The sequence below is a fragment of the Artemia franciscana genome, chromosome 1 (genome assembly GCF_032884065.1).
Source record: "Artemia franciscana chromosome 1, ASM3288406v1, whole genome shotgun sequence".
Taxonomy (NCBI): Eukaryota; Metazoa; Arthropoda; class Branchiopoda; order Anostraca; family Artemiidae; genus Artemia; species Artemia franciscana.
Genome location: NC_088863.1, coordinates 63,824,512 through 63,844,452, shown reverse-complemented (window position 1 = coordinate 63,844,452; position 19,941 = coordinate 63,824,512). Strand labels below are relative to the sequence as shown.

Genomic DNA, 19,941 nt, shown 5'->3' with positions numbered 1-19,941 from the left:
TTTTTTTTTTTTTATTTGTAAGACCTCCTCCGTCTATAGAGTGAAATCCATAAATGCTTCTTTTTTTTAATTTGTAAGACCTCCTCCGTCTTTAGAGTGAAATCCATAAATGCTTCTTTTTTTTTAATTTGTAAGACCTCCTCCGTCTTTAGAGTGAAATCCATAAATGCTTCTTTTTTTTTAATTCGTAAGACATCCTCCGTCTTTAGAGTGAAATCCATAAATGCTTCTTTTTTTTTAATTTGTAAGACCTCCTCCGTCTTTAGAGTGAAATCCATAAATGCTTCTTTTTTTTAATTTGTAAGACCTCCTCCGTCTTTAGAGTGAAATCCATAAATGCTTCTTTTTTTTTAATTTGTAAGACCTCCTCCGTCTTTAGAGTGAAATCCATAAATGCTTCTTTTTTTTTAATTTGTAAGACCTCCTCCGTCTTTAGAGTGAAATCCATAAATGCTTCTTTTTTTTTAATTCGTAAGACATCCTCCGTCTTTAGAGTGAAATCCATAAATGCTTCTTTTTTTTTAATTTGTAAGACCTCCTCCGTCTTTAGAGTGAAATCCATAAATGCTTCTTTTTTTTAATTTGTAAGACCTCCTCCGTCTTTAGAGTGAAATCCATAAATGCTTCTTTTTTTTAATTTGTAAGACCTCCTCCGTCTTTAGAGTGAAATCCATAAATGCTTCTTTTTTTTTAATTTGTAAGACCTCCTCCGTCTTTAGAGTGAAATCCATAAATGCTTTATACGGAGACCATATGGTATGTATATTTACAAGATGCTCATTGTTGTGGAGTCAAACCATAACTTTAGAGAAATTGAGTTTGGAGTAAACATCTTTTGGGCCATGCAAGGGGTTTGATGATTTCATTCAGGTTGGGCAAAAAGTTTCATCAAGATTGATCCCTTTGGTAAGGAGATATCTAACCTCCTGGAAAATTAATGTTGGAAATATCAGGCACGAACCAGCATGGGGTTTGCCACTTTCGGTTCATAATCTATGTCTTGTGGCCACCGGCTCTCTTAATCAGTTAGTTTTAGGTAACTATAGATACAGGCAAAGTTGGGCTGAAATCTAAAGCGCTGTGGTCAGACCTGTCCATTTTTGGTATTTCTTTTCTCAATTTTTTTTTTTTTTTTTTCAACTTTTGAGAGTATACATTGCTTGAAGTCAACCCACGTATATAGTATTCGTTACATAGTATTCATATAGTATTCGTTTTTGAAACTGTTATCCAAATATAACAGCCGTTGTCCGTGGAAATTTCATTTGAAACTTATAATAATTAATTTGAATTAGTGTTCTATTATTGAATTGGCGGGGATAGAGGGTGTGAATAGCAAAACAAAGATTGATCAAATCAGGGTTATGGTTGAACCGTCTTAAGATTTTAGTTAACCTTGAAGATTGCTCAGACTGTTGGGCGCTGGGTATAAATACGTTACAGGCAGCCCAGGCTCCTTAATTTACTGTACTCCACTATGCATGCTTCATGATACTTCATTTACCATTGAAAGTCTCACTTATGGCTCCTTAAGCTTGAAGAATGTATTGACTGAGGCAACTTACCTCAGCTTTGTTTATGTTTTCTTCTATTTGTTTTGGTTGCGAGAATATGATTAAGATGGTCCTTTTTTTCAGGTGGCATAAATACGATGACAGTGAAGTGTCCATTCTTCGGGAAGATGACGTCATCAGTAAAGAGGCCTATATTCTTTTTTATTCAAAATTAGCCTGATAGATTTCTACTTGTAAAAAGAATTGTATTTGTGTATATAGCTACATTACTGAGCTGCATCACTGAACTATCTTCCGTCCCTATTTTCTCTCCCTCCCTTTCTCTCTTTTCCCCCTCCTTTCTCTATCTGTCTCTCTCTTCTCCCTCCTTCCTTTATCTGTCTCCCGCTTTTATCTGCCTCTTTCTTTCACGTTCCTCACCTGCTTTTTTTTAAGGCACCATTTATTTGTGTTCTAACTGTCCTTTTAGAGTTTATGATTTTTAATGTTTAGCTTATTTTGACTCGCTATAATTGTAAGAGTTAAGTGCCTCCAAAGTTCAACCTTTAAAGGAATTCCTTTATTTTGCTTTTATTATTATTTATTTGTCGAATGATTTCGCTTCTGCAGTTTTATTTTTTAGTTTAAGTCAAACCCCATATTCCCTCTATTTTTTTTTTTTCATCAAGATGATTACATTTTAACGTCTACCAGTTACAACTTTTGGATGAATCAATCACCAAAAGTCATGTCTTTTATAATACTCCCTTGATACCACTAAGAATACTGGTACTTTCCACGATATCTCATTAGTCAATTTAAATTTACCTCCTGACAAAATGACAAGCATAAAATCAAGAAATGTTACGTATATAACTCTCTGCCAAACTCTCTAGATACAGCTGTAACGCTAATAGACTATTCTGACCAGACGATCTGATTAGATTGCTATTGAAACTAAAAAAGAAAGGTTATTATTGGACTTATTCTATTATGTGTATATTATCCATTTTGGATTTTATGGACATAAACTAAGTGTTCGTTTTGTTTGTATTTGGGAGTATTATAGTGTATTCTCGTACATATCGTATAACGGGCCAAAGGGCAATGTGGACTTTTTAGTTAAGTCATCATGATAATTAACTGTGGTTGTTTAAGTCAACCACCCAGCCGCTTATAACTGTGTAATTTTCAATAGTATTCTCAAGCAGCTTGTGACACTGTATATCTTGCTATAGCAAAAGTTTGTTTTGCAGAGAAAGTATTTTGATTTTGTATGTCCAATAAATGATTACTTCATGAGAAACTTCACGGATCACTTTAAGTGATCACTTCACGGAAACGTAGAGGAATGACTCGATTTTAAAATCGTATTTGTAATATCATAAATCGTTGATCGTAATGTTAAGAGTTGTAATTAGCTTGTCGAGCTCTAGAAATATAAATCAGAGGATAATAATAAGAGAAACGACACCAATTCCCATTAGAGCGGAAGGGAGACACATAAAGTGGAATAGAACCAAAATACAATAAAACTGAGTAGTAACGAAGCGGGATAGAGGAACATGAAGCGGAATAGAGTAGAATCAAAATAGAATAAAATTGAATAGCAATGAAGCGGGATAGAGAAACATGAAGTGGGGTATAACCAAAATAGAATAAAACTAAGTAGCAATGAAGCGGGATAGAGAAGCATGAAGTGGACTATAACCAAAATAGAATAAAACTGAGTAGCAATGAAGCGGGATAGAGAAGGATAAAGTGGAGTGCAACCAAAATAGAATAAAACGAAGAAGCAATGAAGCGGGATAGAAAATCTTGAAGCGGAATAGAATAGAATCAAAATAGAATAAAACTGAATAGAAATGAAGCAGAATAGAAACAATGAGGTAGAATAATCATTAGAGAAACAAGACAAATCACAATGAAGTTGAATTCATAAGTCAATATCAGTGCTATATCCATGATCTATGTTCGAGGGGGGGGGGGTATTTTTTGCGGGAGTGGGGGGTTATAAATAAAACTTTAAAAAGCGTATCAAAAATGCGTCTCAATGCATTTTTTTTACGTTTTTGCGAGTCTGAAAAACATTTTGAAGGGAGGCGAGGAACCCACTAACCCCTCCTCTGAATTCAAGATTTGAGGTCAAGATTATACAAGGTTGTTGTCCTCCTATCCTTGCTCTGCTAATAAGGAAAGCTGGTGCCTTTGACTTAGGCAATTAATTTAAACAGAATATCCGGTAAAAGATTTAACGAATAATGTTTGATTTAGCGAGCATTAATTAAGACTGTTTTTTTTTGGTAAATTTTCCCTTTAAAACCAATATATTCTAAACATTTAAACATCATTTCGTTGTCAAAATATATAATTAATTGTAATTGAATTGAATCCAAGTGTAATCGAGTCGGTAATTGTAATCGATTTGTAAATTGGTGATTGTAATTGTTAATTGTAACTGGTAATGTAAATTGGTAATTATAATTTTCAAAATTGGTAATTGTAATCAAATGCTCAGTATTACCAATTTCTTATTACTTAAATCTATTTAGTTTTGTTATATTACTCCATCTGTGTAACTTAGGTTTAAATTTTGGTTATCATTTATCATTAAGTTTTTCGTCAAGAAATCTTTATATAATACTGTGAAGCGTTTCATTGATTCATTGTTAATTTTAACTAAAATGTTTTTTTATAGAAATATCAAATACAGTTATTCTTCGGGGTTTTCTTTTTTTTTATTCAGTTTCACACTTCTAAATTTCTGACTATTTGTAATAGTACTTTTTTTGGATAACTTTATTCCTGAATTAAGTGGATTAACATAATTAAATCCTTATGAAAATATGTCAAAATTGCCCTGCTACGATTAGAGTGTCCATTTCCGAAGATATAGATGGAGGGGGAGGATAAAATATTTTCAAAATTAAAGGTGGGAGTGAGCCTGTGTTTTTCAAATGAGAACACAGAAAAACTATTTTTAGTAAGTTTACCAAATGAAAGAAGATAATTTCTAAATCTGGGGGAATTAAGGCAACCCTTTAGTTAGGGAAAATAAAATCTTTGGTTTTGTTAATTTTTTCATCAGTTTGAAAAAGATTAAATTGTTATATAAAAATTTAGTATTTCGTGTCGAAAACAAATGCCATACTTATGTGGTTTAGATGTGAATTAGAGAATTTTGTGATTTTTTTTCTTGACTTAAGATTTTTCTGGTCATAAAAACGGTAACAAGTACTTCAGTTATCATCCTGTTAGCTGAATAATTTTGGAGAGTATAGCCAAGCTTTGCTTACTTTGTCGTTTTTATGTATCGCTAACCCAGTAAACCGCATCATTTATATGCTAGGAATATTTCGGTGACGTAGGCAGCTCATGCTTCGTACATTGTTTTAATATTTTTAGGTTTTATTTTTAATGCTGATCAAGTTGTTTTGCAAACACTTTTAAATGCCTTAATATCGGTTTTCTTCGCCCACTTTTTATTTTCATAAAGAGGGACAGGAATTGGGTGGGTTTTACGGGAATTAATTTTTCCTTTTTTAAATAAATGAATTTTGGTGACTGTTGCTAATTCAGTTACATAAATTTTATAGTTATAATGCGCTAAGTGTTGTAATGACAAGGTAAAATAATTTTTCTCGGGGAAGATGGTTTTATTACTGTTCTGAAATTTTAATCGTTTGAGAATTTAAATTTAATTAATTGGCTGCAGTGATACATGGGACCAAGATAGATTTTCTCTAAGAAAAAAAAATGTGTTTGTTCCAGAGCTTGTAGTCGTCAACTTTGTTATAAAATTGTTGCGTTGTTCAGTTTTTTTTTTTCTGTGTTGTCTTAAATATATTTTATGTTTATTCTAAATTTCTATCTAGAATTTGGCCGCTGAAGAAATAACTCGAGTTAAATACGGGAGGCAAAGGGTATAAAAACATGGAGATGTTTAGCCTATCCCTTTATATCCATTATACTTAATGTAATATTTTAGTTTGAAAACATATAAAAATATTTCAGGAAATGTTAATGCTTGTACGGACCGAATTAAAGCTTTTTGACCAAACGGAACATTTTTAAGGATCTTGAGAGAAAGCAGTCTCGTTTTTCAAAGAGATGTCCTTATGCGTAGATATGCCAACTTGCTTAAGTTGTAACTTTTCTTGGTCGAAGAAAAATCCATAGCCGACACTTAAAGGGAGGGAATATTTTTCCATCCTATGTGTCTTGCAATACCCCCTTCAATTTATTATGTTTAGTTTTTGTGCTCTACGCAAAGGACATTTAATTACTTCATTTAACTACACATTTTGAGAAAAAAAATTTAATCTGTTTTGTTTGTTATGATTACTTCATCCTTATTAAGTAAAATGTGCCTAGATAATTTTGTGTGTGTATTTTTTAAGCTAAGTTCAGACGCATAGGATCGGTAGAAACCTTTTAAGGGTAAAATATCTTATGTATATAAGAAATAACTTAAAATCATGTTTTTCAAAAATATAACCACACAACTAAAATCAGTGGGCTTCAAGTGAATATGTCTGTGTTTTTCTTTCAAAGGTCAAAAGTCATTGGAAAGCCTTTGCTTTCAGTTTTAATTACATAAAATACCTGTGTTTGCCAAATTTTAGATGATTGCGATCAGTTCGAAAGAAAAGACAAATATCTACTCCGTTCAAACTAATTGGGTAAATGCCCTTATCTTCAGAATTCAAGTAAGAACATTGGATTAAGTTCAAACAGTATATATAATTAGTGAGGGCTAGAAGCATTAGAATAAATTATATTAATAGAAGTAAGCACTAAGTTTTGAATGTAAATAAGTGTCAATTGTGAAATCTAAACCAAAAATTATTAATATTTAAACATATTTATTCTGTATAAGTGTCTTATTAATATGTAAGCATATTTATTCTGTATAAATGTTCATAAACTAATAATAAGTAACAAACCTGAAAATTATGAATATACTACATATATACGAGCCGTACGAGTTTATAATACTCGTATAAATGTGCAATCTACTCTCTTTAAATGAACAACGATTATATATATATATATATATATATATATATATATATATATATATATATATATATATATATATATATATATATATATATATATATATATATTTATATGTGTGTGTGTGTGTGTATGTATGCATTATTCCTATATTTTTTCTTGTGAAAACGACTTGATGATTTTTTCAGAAAATTGAAACACTGCCAATTTTCTGGCCATAAAAGCGATATGTACGAGTCATGGACTTAGGGAAAAACTGTTTAGAGCCGTAATTTTGAAAAAACATTTTCATGTGAATGACATCACATCCATATGCACTTAAAGAGCAACATTCATAGTTTTTTCCTAGTGATGATCGAATCGTTTTGGTGTCAAAGAAGTATGCAAAATCATACAAGATGATGAATGAATCTGGACAGCTAAAGTAAAAGGCATGGAAGAATTATGAATAATGATTAATGAAAATAAAGCAGAACAATCTACGATTAGAATATACGCAACAAAGAGTATAACAGCTAATCTGTACGCCGAAATCTGAGGTTAGAAGACAAATCAAAAGTAAATTTTTAAGCCACAGTGGCCTGCCATCACAAAGAATAGAAAGCAAAAGAGAAGAAAAGTGAGAATTGGGTCTTATAAGACCAACGAAAATACTGAATGAAACAAATAGATAATTCGGAGGACATCTGCTTCTCTTTGTTAGGAATATTGAAGAAGCTCTCAAAGAACCAAGTTCACATTTTCTGAGCAAAAATGCCAACCATAGAGATCAGATAAAAGTAAAAAGACAAAAACAAAAAAACATGGAGCTAAAAATGAAACGAAGGCCCAAAATGGAAGAATTAAAAAACATAGCAACACGGTAAAAAATAATAGGAGATCAAATCAATATTAAACAAATTGAAGATAGTAAAAACCAAAACACCCAACTCAAAAAGCTAGTCACTCGTCCTAAACCCAACGACCAACAATAAATAATCTTCTCATTCAGATGCCAGACAAGCAAGTAATATTCTATAAAATGAAATGAAATAACTAAGTAGGAAAATACGGCGCACGTGCCTAATTTTAAGTAAAGCTCCCTTAGGAAAGGGTCTTTAATATCTGAGTGGTCGGGAGTATGTATCATTTTGGGAGTGTGTAAGTGACATAGAATTTATTTAGGGGATGAATAAGTTATCAGATTCTCGTCTGCGAAAACCAAAATAAGATTAACTTATTTTGAAACCACCCGCCGTGTTCCATAAGAGAAAGATTATTAAAATGGTCATATTAACGACAATAGGGTAAATCCCTGCTTATTTCTGGTTCTATACCAAATCAATTATTAACCTCACTTTCTACATAAATTGGGACAATATTATTATCACACATAACACTAATAGTTTTGAACTAAAGCTTATCTGAAAGGACTAGGTTGGCCACTTACCCTTATTCGAAAAATCATAGTTATAGTATTCACTAGTTTATTTCTAGTTCGACAGCCACCATATCAGAGACATAGCTTAAGTGATGGCACTAGTAAAGTGCCACAAGTCTTCAATCTATTCTTATTATTTTTTTCAAGGCCACTTCATAAAGAAAGGGTGGTCGTCCAATATCTGGAGATGGCTCAATCTGTTGGAAATTCAAAGTGCTAGTGTTTTTTTAGGAGTCGAAAGTGGTAGGAATACAGTCACCCTCTCACCATGACATCTGATCAACATTTTTGATAGTTGTTGGTTCAAAACTGTCCGAAGGTTAAATAATTATGCCCCGGGGACTGACGCCTCCCATATAGTATTTGAAGGAGCACCTTAGATTATTATGCTGAAACTTTTAGGTAATATTAAGGGAGATGCTGAAGAGAGAACGAAGGGTTACCAGTCCTAATTACCGTTTTTAGATCTTCCCCCTCATTACTGATCAAAATTTTATAAAAAGACATTTTTCCCAAAATAGCTAAATGGCACTTTTCATTGCCCCTAGAATCTTCCACGGGAGTGTAAAGAAAACGACAAAAAGCATTAATTGTTTATGTATGTATTTTTTTCCTCAAGCTATTGACCTATATAGATCGGTTTTTTAGGCCAAAATATCCCAGGGCGCCAATTTTCCCGAAAGAATATTGAGCCGTTTTTGAAAAAAATACATACATATACAATAATGCCTCGTTTATAAAGATAGTATATATATATATATATATATATATATATATATATATATATATATATATATATATATATATATATATATATATATATATATATATATATATATATATATATATATATATATATATATATATATACACTATCTTTATAAACCAGCAATAATTGTATATATAAACCACTCGCACATATATATTTCCACTCGCAATTTTTTTTCCCCCTAACATTTTGGCTCTTAACGAATTTCCTCAATTTTTTGTCCTATCTAAATTGTTTTTTTAGGCCAAAGTATCCCAGGATGCCAAATTTTCCGAAAAAACCTAATGGCTTTTTCCCAAATTTCATTATCAAATCATGTTTTCGAGCAAATAATGTGGGTAAGTTCAAAAGCACTTTCACAGTTGCTGAAACAGGGTCCAAGTATTACTCTAATAGCATGTTTTTGGACATCTTCTAGTTCTGCTGACATGTAAGCAGCGTATTGAGTTTGAAGACTCCAAACAGGACAGCAGTACTCGAGGATAGGCCTGAAGTCGGTTATATACGCCAGTAGGAGTTGGCGATCAGAGATGCCCAATCTGCACATACTTGATAAACCCATTAATAGTGACCTTTATTTGCAATATTGCCAATATTCAGCTTCAACTAGGAATCACTTGCAAATGTTGCACCTATGATTTTTGCTGGAAACGGCACATCTGGGGTTACAGTGTCCCACTTGATAGGATTGAATTGCAGGAGTTCGTTAATATGTAGGTCATTCGACTAATACTGGACGATGAAGTCCGTGAAGTAAGTCTGGTCGAACTGCTTTTTTACCACCGTGTTCTGTACTGCATACAAGAGAAGTGCAGTCATGTTGTTAAGGAACTTAAAATGCTCTTCGAATTCTACTAGGATTAGGTTGAAAACAGTAAGGAACAAAAGAGTACCTAGTTTTGTTCCTTGGAGGCAGCTGTAGGTTAAATTCGGACCACTCAGAGCAGGTATCTTCGGCAAAAAAAGAATAAACTGATTGAAGTCTCCTCCGTAGAGACACTCTCGCTAATAGTAGCAATTGACATTTAGCTCCCATCTCCTTCACATTTATTCATTCGGTCAGGTGTTTTATAAGGTCAAATGATTTTCTGTAGTTTATCAAAAGTAAATCAACAATATTATTAGAAGTAGCCGACCACTTGCCGATTTAGGGGTACATTCACACTAAATTTACTGCCGTGCTACCGTCTTGTATGCATCCATATTGGTATGGATCTATTGAAGACGACATTTTTTGGTAAATGTTTACTTTCGTTGCAATTGCTCTAAAGTGGTGTATTACTGCATATAGCAATATTCTGACGACCACATATTGTTTCCTTGTCATTGTTAGAGAAGCGCATCCATTTCTGGTTTGCCATCCTTCTCCATGGAGCAAACTGAAAATGCATAAAGAGGGCTTGCTTACAGGGAACATTACCTATAGAGCGAAGCATATTGGTCCATGAGCCCGAGGTCTGTATTCTGTATTTATTCAACAAAGAGTGATAAAACTAAAAAAAAGAAAAAAATATTGTTTATCAAATAAATATAAAATACAGACCTCGACCCGCTACCCGCGGGGCTCATCGACTAATACGCTTCGTTCTATGGGAAATGTGGCCTCTAAGCAAGCGCAATTTACGAATTTTTAGTCTCGTTGGGGGGGGGGATTTTAGAAGCCTAAAAAATGGATGCGCTTCTCGAATAATGACAAAGAAACAATTTGCGATTATCAAAATATTACTGTATGCAGTAATACGCACTTTAGAGCACTTGGAACGAAAGTAAACATCTACCATTTTTTTCTAACAGAGAGCAATAAAAACAATCCTCAGCTACCTTCGCTTGGTTCGGTGTTATCGATATGGGTCTCAGTTAATAACATAACTGGGGTGACTTAACTTTCTGCATAACACTGATAAACGTAGCTTCGCACATCTTTGGAAATACTTGTTCAGTGAAACACTGGTTTATTACTGATGCAATTGGTTTGGCAAAGAAAGGATAATATTCTTTCGCTAATCTAACTGGGAGTTAACTTGGGCATGAGACACAGTTGTTATGTAACCGTCCGATTGTATAGAAAACTGCCGTTTCTGACGCCTCTACGATTTTGCCCATACTATAATGGTTAATGATATTAATCATTTGTTCGTTAGTTATGTCTGGGTAAGCGTTACAAATTTGGGTAAAAAATGTAAAAGGGTAAAAAAAACTTCAGAGGTTTTCTTGAAACTATCATTTTTGTTGCTGATTCGTACTTCAGTTCCTTTGTTTTTTCCAATAAACCATTTAATTTTTCGTCCCGCTTGTGCGACTCTGACTATAGGAGTGGGGCTACTTTGTCCCGTACATATCTCTTTCGTGAATTATGTCTAATTCGTTCGTTAGTTATGTCTGGGTAAGCGTTACAAATTTGGGTAAAAAATGTAAAAGGATAAAAAAAACTTCAGAGGTTTTCTTGAAACTATCATTTTTGTTGCTGATTCGTACTTCAGTTCCTTTGTTTTTTCCAATAAACCATTTAATTTTTCGTCCCGCTTGTGCGACTCTGACTATAGGAGTGGGGCTACTTTGTCCCGTACATATCTCTTTCGTGAATTATGTCTAATTCGTTCGTTAGTTATGTCTGGGTAAGCGTTACAAATTTGGGTAAAAAATGTAAAAGGATAAAAAAAATTTCAGAGGTTTTCTTGAAACTATCATTTTTGTTGCTGATTCGTACTTCAGTTCCTTTGTTTTTTCTAAAAAACCATTTAATTTTTCGTCCCGCTTGTACGACTCTGACTATAGGAGTGGGGCTACTTTGTCCCGTACATATCTCTTTCGTGAAGTTTGGAGGGCTGAGACGACTTTATTTCTCATCTTGTTCGCATTTAATACGTTTCCTGCAGCATGAAGTTTACATCATTCTTTGATATTGGTTTTTATCTTGGTATCTTACCACGACCTATCTGTTTCACAAGTCATACGGTCTTTGACAGGAAAAAAATCGTTGTACTTTTGTTGCAGTTAAGCATAACGTCTCGATTTTTTAATCTTGATATTTGTTATGGCACACACTCAATCAAAGTCAAAATCAACTATCTACTTGCCAAAATATTGGAAGAGTCTTTACTGTGGTTTCTGTAAGCTATTTTACTTCTTCTTTGATTCTGAAACATGATTTTTGTTCATTGGTTTCCACCAGAGTACGTTGTGATATGACTTAGCCAGTGGTACTGGGAATACTGATGGTTGATAAAACATCTAGATTCGTTAGTACGAAGTCTATATGTGCTTCCAATTTCATGAGTGGGAACATCGACCATTTGCTTCAGATTTAATACACGTTATATCTACTTTTTATCAGTTAAGTTAAAATCACCAGCAATGATGATAGCTGGATTACTGAATTGTTTGCGAAAATCATCAACTTGATACTGCGGGAATGTTACTAATTCACGTTTGTAATAGGCAGTATAGGTTTCTGGTAAACCTCTCGGCTTGCACCGAACCAGATTATTTCATAACATGAATTTGAGAAGTTAGTAACTTTTCTGCATGGCAAAGTAAATGCTTTTACTAAATTTTCACGGCAGTAAATGCCTACTCCACCTCCACGTCGTGTATATTGTCTGTTGCGACTGTTATTGAAAAAGTTCAAATAGCCTTTAATATCACCTGTTTCCGTTTTAATATCCCAGTACTTTGTAATTATTACTAGTAGTATCCAGTTGATGCGCAAGACAAGCTGTAGCTTGTCCACTGTATTCGTCAGTGGTCTGGAGTTGCATAGAATCATGCTCCGGAAATGCATTTTGGCAGTTAGAGTGACAGGTTTAGTCAGCTGTGTATAATAAATCAGAACAAAAATAGCAGATCCACAACAAATATAATTTTTGGCATATAGCTGAAGGTGTTTTATGGGGCTATGGTGGGGGGGGGATGGGGTGGTTGTGGATTTTTCAAAGAGCATGAAATGGGGAATAAAATAGTATGTATATATATATATATATATATATATATATATATATATATATATATATATATATATATATATATATATATACATGATTTCTGTTGCACATTGAGAATTAACCAGAGAGTACGTCTCTACCTCATTCCCTTATGTTTAATTATCGATAAATATTTTAAGTTAACTTGGCCCGACAACAATGAATAAAACCTGTAGAGCCATTCAGCCCATCCAAGAAAGTTTTTTTCTACATTTTCTATCTTTTACTTACGTATGTATATGCTTACTCCTCCAGTTTCATCAACTTGGTATATATGGTATACATATGATAAATAAGTTCTTCAAAACTATGGTAAAACTGTTTGGAAAAAATATACATATTAAAAACTACACTTATTTCTATCTAAAACATACGTAAAATATTTTGAAGAAAAAAGTGTGAAAAACAATCGTTATTTATCAAAATAATAATAGTTTAACCCGCCATCTGGTTGGAAGTTGGTACTTTTCATTTTTTTTTTTTTTTTTAATAGCGATATTTACGCTCTAAGCTAAACTAGACATATGGACCGCGTCCGTCACCCTGAGTATGAAAAAAGAGGTAAAAACGAAAACTATATTTTCTACACACACAAAAATGTGGTATGAAAAAAGATATATACGATTGACGTAAAGCACTTAAAAACTGAAGGTATTGATAACAAGGCTCTATTCGAGATAAACGATAACAAAATAACGGCTGTTAAAACCTGTTCAAACATACAGGTACTTTCGTGGCCTGGTCCAAAATAGGAAAAATAATGACATGATCACTGGAATTGTTCACTAATTTAATTGACCCTAAAATAATACTAGTAACTATGGACGCTCAACACAAATTGCAATTCCCATTCCTCCTCCAACACACAAGGATGCAACCCCTCTTTTCTTTGCCATCTTTTTCAATGCATAAAGTAGGCTTACCAGGATTCTTGCACCTAGGAGAAACAGAAAATGTTATTTTTATCTTAACAACGTTATTCTCAAGATTTATTTCCAACTCACATAAACATTAACAAAGCTCTACCAAGAGGGGTGGGAAAGAGGCACGGAAAAACTTGGATTTTTAGATAAGCTGTACGAAAAAACGTGGTTCCACCCCACTTAATAATTAAAAAAAGTTTAGCATGGCTTAGCCACCTTTTGAGGAGAAAAGATGATAGATTGAAAAAATATGCTTTCTGGTCATTTATCTATGCAAAGTGAAAATAAAATCATCCCCGAGTGGCATAAGATGGGGTTATAAAGATAACTATAAAGGATATTTAAGATTATTTAGAGGAAGTAAATAGTGAAGTTTCCACAGATTGAGATAGAGGAGAAGCGTGCGTTGCACTGTTTGTCTAAGGCAGCATGATCTGCAATAGGTTAGTAGTTATAGCCCTAATTTTTGTGGGTCCAGCAGTCTAGAACAAATCTTCTGATCTCTATTGAACATTTCCCCAGGATACATTTTCAACACACATACACATTAAAAACACAGCTTAAATCAAAGTAAACAATATTCTAATTTTTGTCTATACTCGAGATAAAATCCAGCAAGACACCAAGTTTTTTTTTTTCAACAATACACTAAAATATATACGGAACAAAAGGACAAACAAGTAACAATTTGTAAAGTCAATTAAATATTGAAATGACGAAAGTTCAAAACATACCTAAAGTGATTAAACCATCAGTTTAGAATTCCAGCATTTTGCAAAAACGGGAACAAACTTTGTGCATATTTTAAGCGTATTTAAGGATGATCAGTTACAGTTTGAGAATAGTTACTGGCAGTTGAGATATTCTAGGGCTTAGGGAATGATAAAAGGGGGAGCACATTTATGTAAACAGGTTCATAAGGGACAATCTAAACATTCAGCAGAGATTCCGACAATAGTTAGGCAAGGAATTCAGCCTAAATTCCACAGGAGATCCCAGACGAAAAATTATGGGTTTCCTTAATACAACGACCAGGATTGAAAAGTGAATCCTATCCAACGAGTCAGATCCCCGGAATGTCGGACTAAAGTAAGACATTGGGCAATAAAAATACTCAGGGATAGGCTAAAAGCGTGCCTATATGCAGAAGGTCTAAAAATGGAAACTCGTACTTTGGCAGAATTTTTAATCACTAAAGTTCCGAATTTCCTCTTTTTAAACCAATTTTAACAAATTTCCAATTTTTAGCATAGTATTTCAGTACAACTCTGTTCAATATACCCCTGAAGTATTTCAGTAGTACCCTTGGGAATGGACCCAAAAAGAGGGTTAGCCCGGGCAAAAACTTGGGACAAATTTTTAAGAAGGAAATTATGTACATATATATGGAGTTGAAGAAAGTATGTTCACTATAAGACTATTTTATTCTGAGCTCAACCATTATGGTTTTTACGGATTACCGTAACAATTCTGCAGAATATGAAATTTTGTGCGCGCATTTTCGGGGAAAACGTTAAATCGTAAGCAGTAAGATTTTCTCGTGAATGTGGTAAAACACGAAAGAAAATCAAGTAGGTCTAAATAATTAATTGTTAAACCACGGACTGTACTGAAGAACTGATTATTTCCGTGAAATTTCCGAAAGAGTTTTCGAGTTTTTCTCATTATTTCGCTGCAATGTTAGAAATTCAACGGAATTCAACTGAAAGTGGAGATCAACATTACGACTTGAAACAAACGTAGCCCTCCCCCATAAAGTTTGTATTCTGTTTATTTACTATTATTTACTAACTACATCTTTCTTGAACTTCAGTAGAATATATTAGAAAGCTAAATAAATAAGTGAAAAAGATTAAAAGACATACCTGAAGATCCTACAGGATGTCCTAAGGCTATAGCCCCACCATTTACATTGACTTTGTTTAAGTCTAATTTTAATTCTCTTATGACACCTATACTTTGAGCAGCAAAAGCTTCATTGATCTCAAACAAATCAACAGAGTCAATTGTCCAGTCGGCTTTCAACAGCTGAAACAAAAACAGTATAAGAATGTACAATAAGAGCATCAAAAGAAACAAAGTATCGAACTTTACGGGACGGGAGGACATCTATGCCCACCTAAAAAATGGGGAGCCAAAAATGATAATCACATTATGAAATTTAGCATATCTGATAGCTCAGAAATAGACAATTCCAACGTTGATCTACAAAAATTGTACCGGCGGTAACATAATAACGGTAAATCTCTGAATTTAACGGAAACTGAAATATTTGGGTGATAAGTGAGCAAATTATTTAATATTTTATCCTATTTAATATTATAATATTATTTTAAACCTTTAGATATTCCCGACATAATGTATTGATTTTTGTTGTCCCAGAATGTGCTTATTCCGCAACAAAAGCTCTTTTGTTAATAATTCCGTGTTTATAGGCTATACAAATTGATTCTACCCCCCCCCCAATTTTTTTTTTCAATCGTCTCCTGGAAAACTTAGATCTGAAATTAGTATGTAAATCATTGGAAAATAGCTTTAAAGGATTTCCAATTTTTTTTTTTAGAGTTTTATTTTAAAATATTTTACGACCACTGCTTGGTTGTACTAAGGGAACGAAGATAACCCTGTTTGAATCCCCCTCCCCCGCCCCGAAACAAAAAAGAAAGTTGTAAAATAAAATAAACACAGATTTTCACAGACACAAACCTTCATAATTACTAACCTATTTCGTAAATTCCTCTTCGAATGACCCCCTTCGCCCTGACCCTCTTCACCCAAAAAGGGGTAAATTTTAATTTTTTTGCTAAACCTAGATTTGCAATTAGTTATGTAAAATTAATACTAATAAGTAATTAAATTAATTAAAGTGATTTGTATTAATAAAAATAAATCAATAGAGGTACTACGATCAATTAATTTTTTAATTAAGAAGGATTTCAAAGTTTAACTAATAAAATGAATTACACTATCAACCTGATAAAATAATTACAGCTGCTTCACCATCTTAAGGTCATGAATTTATAATATAATTTTTTATTTCGTATCTCTTTATTTGTTTCTCCACTATTTACTTTTTCAGTTTTATTGGGATTAAAAACAAATAAAATATATGGTAGATTTTTACCAAAAACAGCTTTTTACGAGCATCCGGTAAACATTTCATACAGACAGTTGCACTGGAAATATTCTTTCGTTGATGCTACCCTGACTATAGACTAAAGAAGGGATATTTCATTATTGAGACAACTGAGTTTTCACTATATCCCGAATAATCGGGTTCTCTCGTTAGGACATGCAAGCATGTAGCAGTTACAAAATAATATCCAAATAAATACAATTAATTTCTTATTTAATTTTTAATTGTAAGAAAAACTTACCGCTTTTCTTACTGCTTCAATGGGTCCTAGCCCCATAATTCTGGGATCTATCCCCGACATGGCATGTGAAACTATTCGGCCAAGAGGCTCAACCCCTCTGGCGACCACCTCAGCAGCCGACATTAAAACCACAGCGGCGGCACCGTCGTTAATTCCAGACGAATTGCCAGCAGTTACGGATCCAGTACCATCCTAGATAAAGATGATAAATTATTTCCCACTTGCAACATGATTTGAAGCCAAATTAACTTGGGGAAATAATCTTATTTTAAGTGATTTAAAAATTCAGGTAATCGGCATATTTTCTATGTGTGATCTTGTTTTTAATACAAGAAGCTGTAAGCCATGTTCAATACAGTTTACTGCAATTGGTTTCATCACTGACAGCCAATGAAAATCATTCTTAGTGACAACAACAAAATGGTTTTCACGAGATCTCAGCAACAGAAATCAATTGCAATCGATTGCAACAAGCAATCGATTGCAAGAAAGGAAGGTTAGATGCGATAATTGACTCATCACCATCCTATTCAGAGTTAATAAAAAAAGTATCGTGAACTTTGAGTAAAGAGTATAGCTTATCCCAGCTTCCCTACAGAAAAGGGTTCAGCGCTGATAAAACTTTCTTTCTTAAATCTGGGCTAAGCTGAATGCAATTAGGTAATACGAGTTATATTACAATTAAACCATCATATTAAAAGTTCATAGTTTAATTTTTTTTTCGACCTTTTTCACTTCCAAAGCAAAGATCAGAAGTTTTTGGTAATGTCAATAGTTTGATGAATTGTGAATCGTTAGGCGTGACATATAAATTTTACGCGTGACGCTAACATGGAAAAACAAGAGAAAACTACTGTGTGAAAATAATATCGGAAATTAGGTTGATGAAAATGAAGAAAAGTATGATTTCACGCGATAAGTTCAATAAGCTCAGAACCTATAAATTTCTTGTTTCATCTACAGCATTACTGATTCAATTTACTAAAAGCTTGGTAGGGAAGACAAGCAGGGTATATTATAGTAGATTGATTGGAAATTTACATTACTCTATGCACCTTTAAAAAATGGAGAAATTGGGAGCTAAATTTTTGATGCAAAAGATGTTCGATTCTTATATGAAGATTTAACATTTAGCAGAAAATAAGTTCAAAAATAAATAATGTACGCGCAAAATCAGCAGAAAATGGGCGAAAAGTATGTCGTCATGGGGCTTTAGGAAATGTAACTTTTCTGATTGCTGAAGCCAAAGACAAACACTGCCATTAATTAGCATTAAACTGGTTAAAAAAAAGAGGTAAAACAGGGTAAAACATGATTCCGTAAAAGAAGTGTAAAATTGCATTTAGTTTTACAACTGAAAACTAGGTAAATAAATCTGATTTAAAGGTTCTCAAATTTAAAATAATTCATGATATTATCACTGACTTTTCTTGAACAAATTTCTAATGAAGTAGTTTTTTGACATATTATAGAATAATCAGATATTATTTTAATCAATAAATTTATTGTTAGTTTATATGACATAATACAATTCTTTTTTAATGCTATGATTGTGTTTATAGATATTACCCATACAATACTCTCCTAAACAACTGAATAAACAAGACCAAATAATGAAAGAAAAAAAATTAATAAATGAAAAAAAAATACATGTCTATTAATTTCTTAGTACTAGAGAAGACTTTTTTTAAAACTGCATAACTCTAACCCTTGATGAACGTCACTAAAACTGGGAAATTGAATCAATTCTTTACAATTCAGAGGCTGAATGAAACCCGAGGAAATGGAAGACAATGGCTTGATTTCTACCAGATTCCAGAAGAAACAGAAAATAAATTACTTTTGGTACAATTACCAAAACGATTTTTAGTTCATGTGGCAACAAAGCTGATATGTCTGAATTCTTTTCTGAACCAGCGTTGCCCAGTGCTTATATATATTATCATTTGCTTTTCTTAATGTAGATTTTAAATTGCATTTAGTGTGAAACTGTTGTACAATAGCACCACCCTGAGTCACACTTAAACACTCATTTTCTCGTTGGATTGTTAAACTTTATTTCTCAATTGATTTCACCGTAACTTTCTGATTGCATGCTAATGCTAATATAGATGTCTACAGGGTCATACCCAGGATTTTTTTTTTTTGGGGGGGGGAGGGGGTACAATTTTTTTTAAAAACACATCAAAAATTGTCTATATTTACTTTTCTTACGTTTTTACGAGTCGGACAAGCATTTCTGGGGGGGAGGAGGTGGGGGTTCAAACCCCCTATTCCCCTGGATATGTTCTTGGATGTCTACCTTAACGTATTCTACAAGTTTGATTTCTTCTTCCCACGAGAGAGCCAGAAAAACTATCAAAGAGACTAATGTTCTTTTCATCAAGCCTCTACTAAATTTTCGGTCTGTGTGTCTCGCATCCTGTGCGTAATCTGCTTTCTCTTAGTCCACGAGCAACTGCCAACTGTTTTAAAGAATCTAACTTGTTGTTTCTAATTTTTCATCATATGCTCTAGGAAATTCTACGGGCGGAAAAATTTCTTCTACGCGGTGCACCAAGTCCAACCTTAATCCGGTGACCACAATTTTAAAAGATATGGAATTCACTACCAGCTGCGTGAGACCCTCAAAAAATTTGTGTTGGATTTCCTTACGAAGAGTTTAATTTATAAGGTTAAAATGGATTTAAGTTCAATAGTAAATTGTAAACTTTCTATTTATTATTATTATTGCTGATATATTGGTGGTATATTTTGAATATTATAATATTGTTTTGGTATTAAGGGGGTAGAGTTGTTGACTGGGCATTGGCCTGTGCTGATCAGGTTCATATTATTTTGAAGGTGTGAGTGCTGGGGTTTGTTTTCTCGCTTCGCGTGAACGTTATTGGTGAAATACATGCTTCTACTATTTTACGATTTATTCTCATTTTCTTTGTCCGTTTTCATTCAGGGCTCAT

At 33.2% G+C, this 19,941-nt stretch overlaps 2 protein-coding genes across 8 annotated transcripts in view; one reads left to right on the top strand and one right to left on the bottom strand.

The window, feature by feature from the left end:
- Nucleotides 1-5,871, top strand: part of LOC136032792 (ubiquitin carboxyl-terminal hydrolase 8-like) — a 135,662-nt gene extending 129,791 nt beyond the window's left edge. For all 3 annotated transcript variants that reach the window (XM_065713172.1, XM_065713182.1, XM_065713189.1), the window contains one exon: nt 1,638-5,871. In XM_065713172.1, coding sequence (XP_065569244.1) covers nt 1,638-1,734 — 97 coding nt within the window. In that variant the 3' untranslated portion in view covers nt 1,735-5,871. The remainder of the gene's footprint in view (nt 1-1,637) is intronic.
- A 7,372-nt stretch (nt 5,872-13,243) lies between these two features.
- Nucleotides 13,244-19,941, bottom strand: part of LOC136032770 (acetyl-CoA acetyltransferase, cytosolic-like) — a 47,777-nt gene continuing 41,079 nt past the window's right edge. For all 5 annotated transcript variants that reach the window (XM_065713125.1, XM_065713134.1, XM_065713141.1 and 2 more), the window contains 3 exons: nt 16,982-17,173; nt 15,470-15,632; nt 13,244-13,618 (listed from right to left, as the gene is read on the bottom strand). In XM_065713125.1, coding sequence (XP_065569197.1) covers nt 13,500-13,618; nt 15,470-15,632; nt 16,982-17,173 — 474 coding nt within the window. In that variant the 3' untranslated portion in view covers nt 13,244-13,499. The remainder of the gene's footprint in view (nt 13,619-15,469; nt 15,633-16,981; nt 17,174-19,941) is intronic.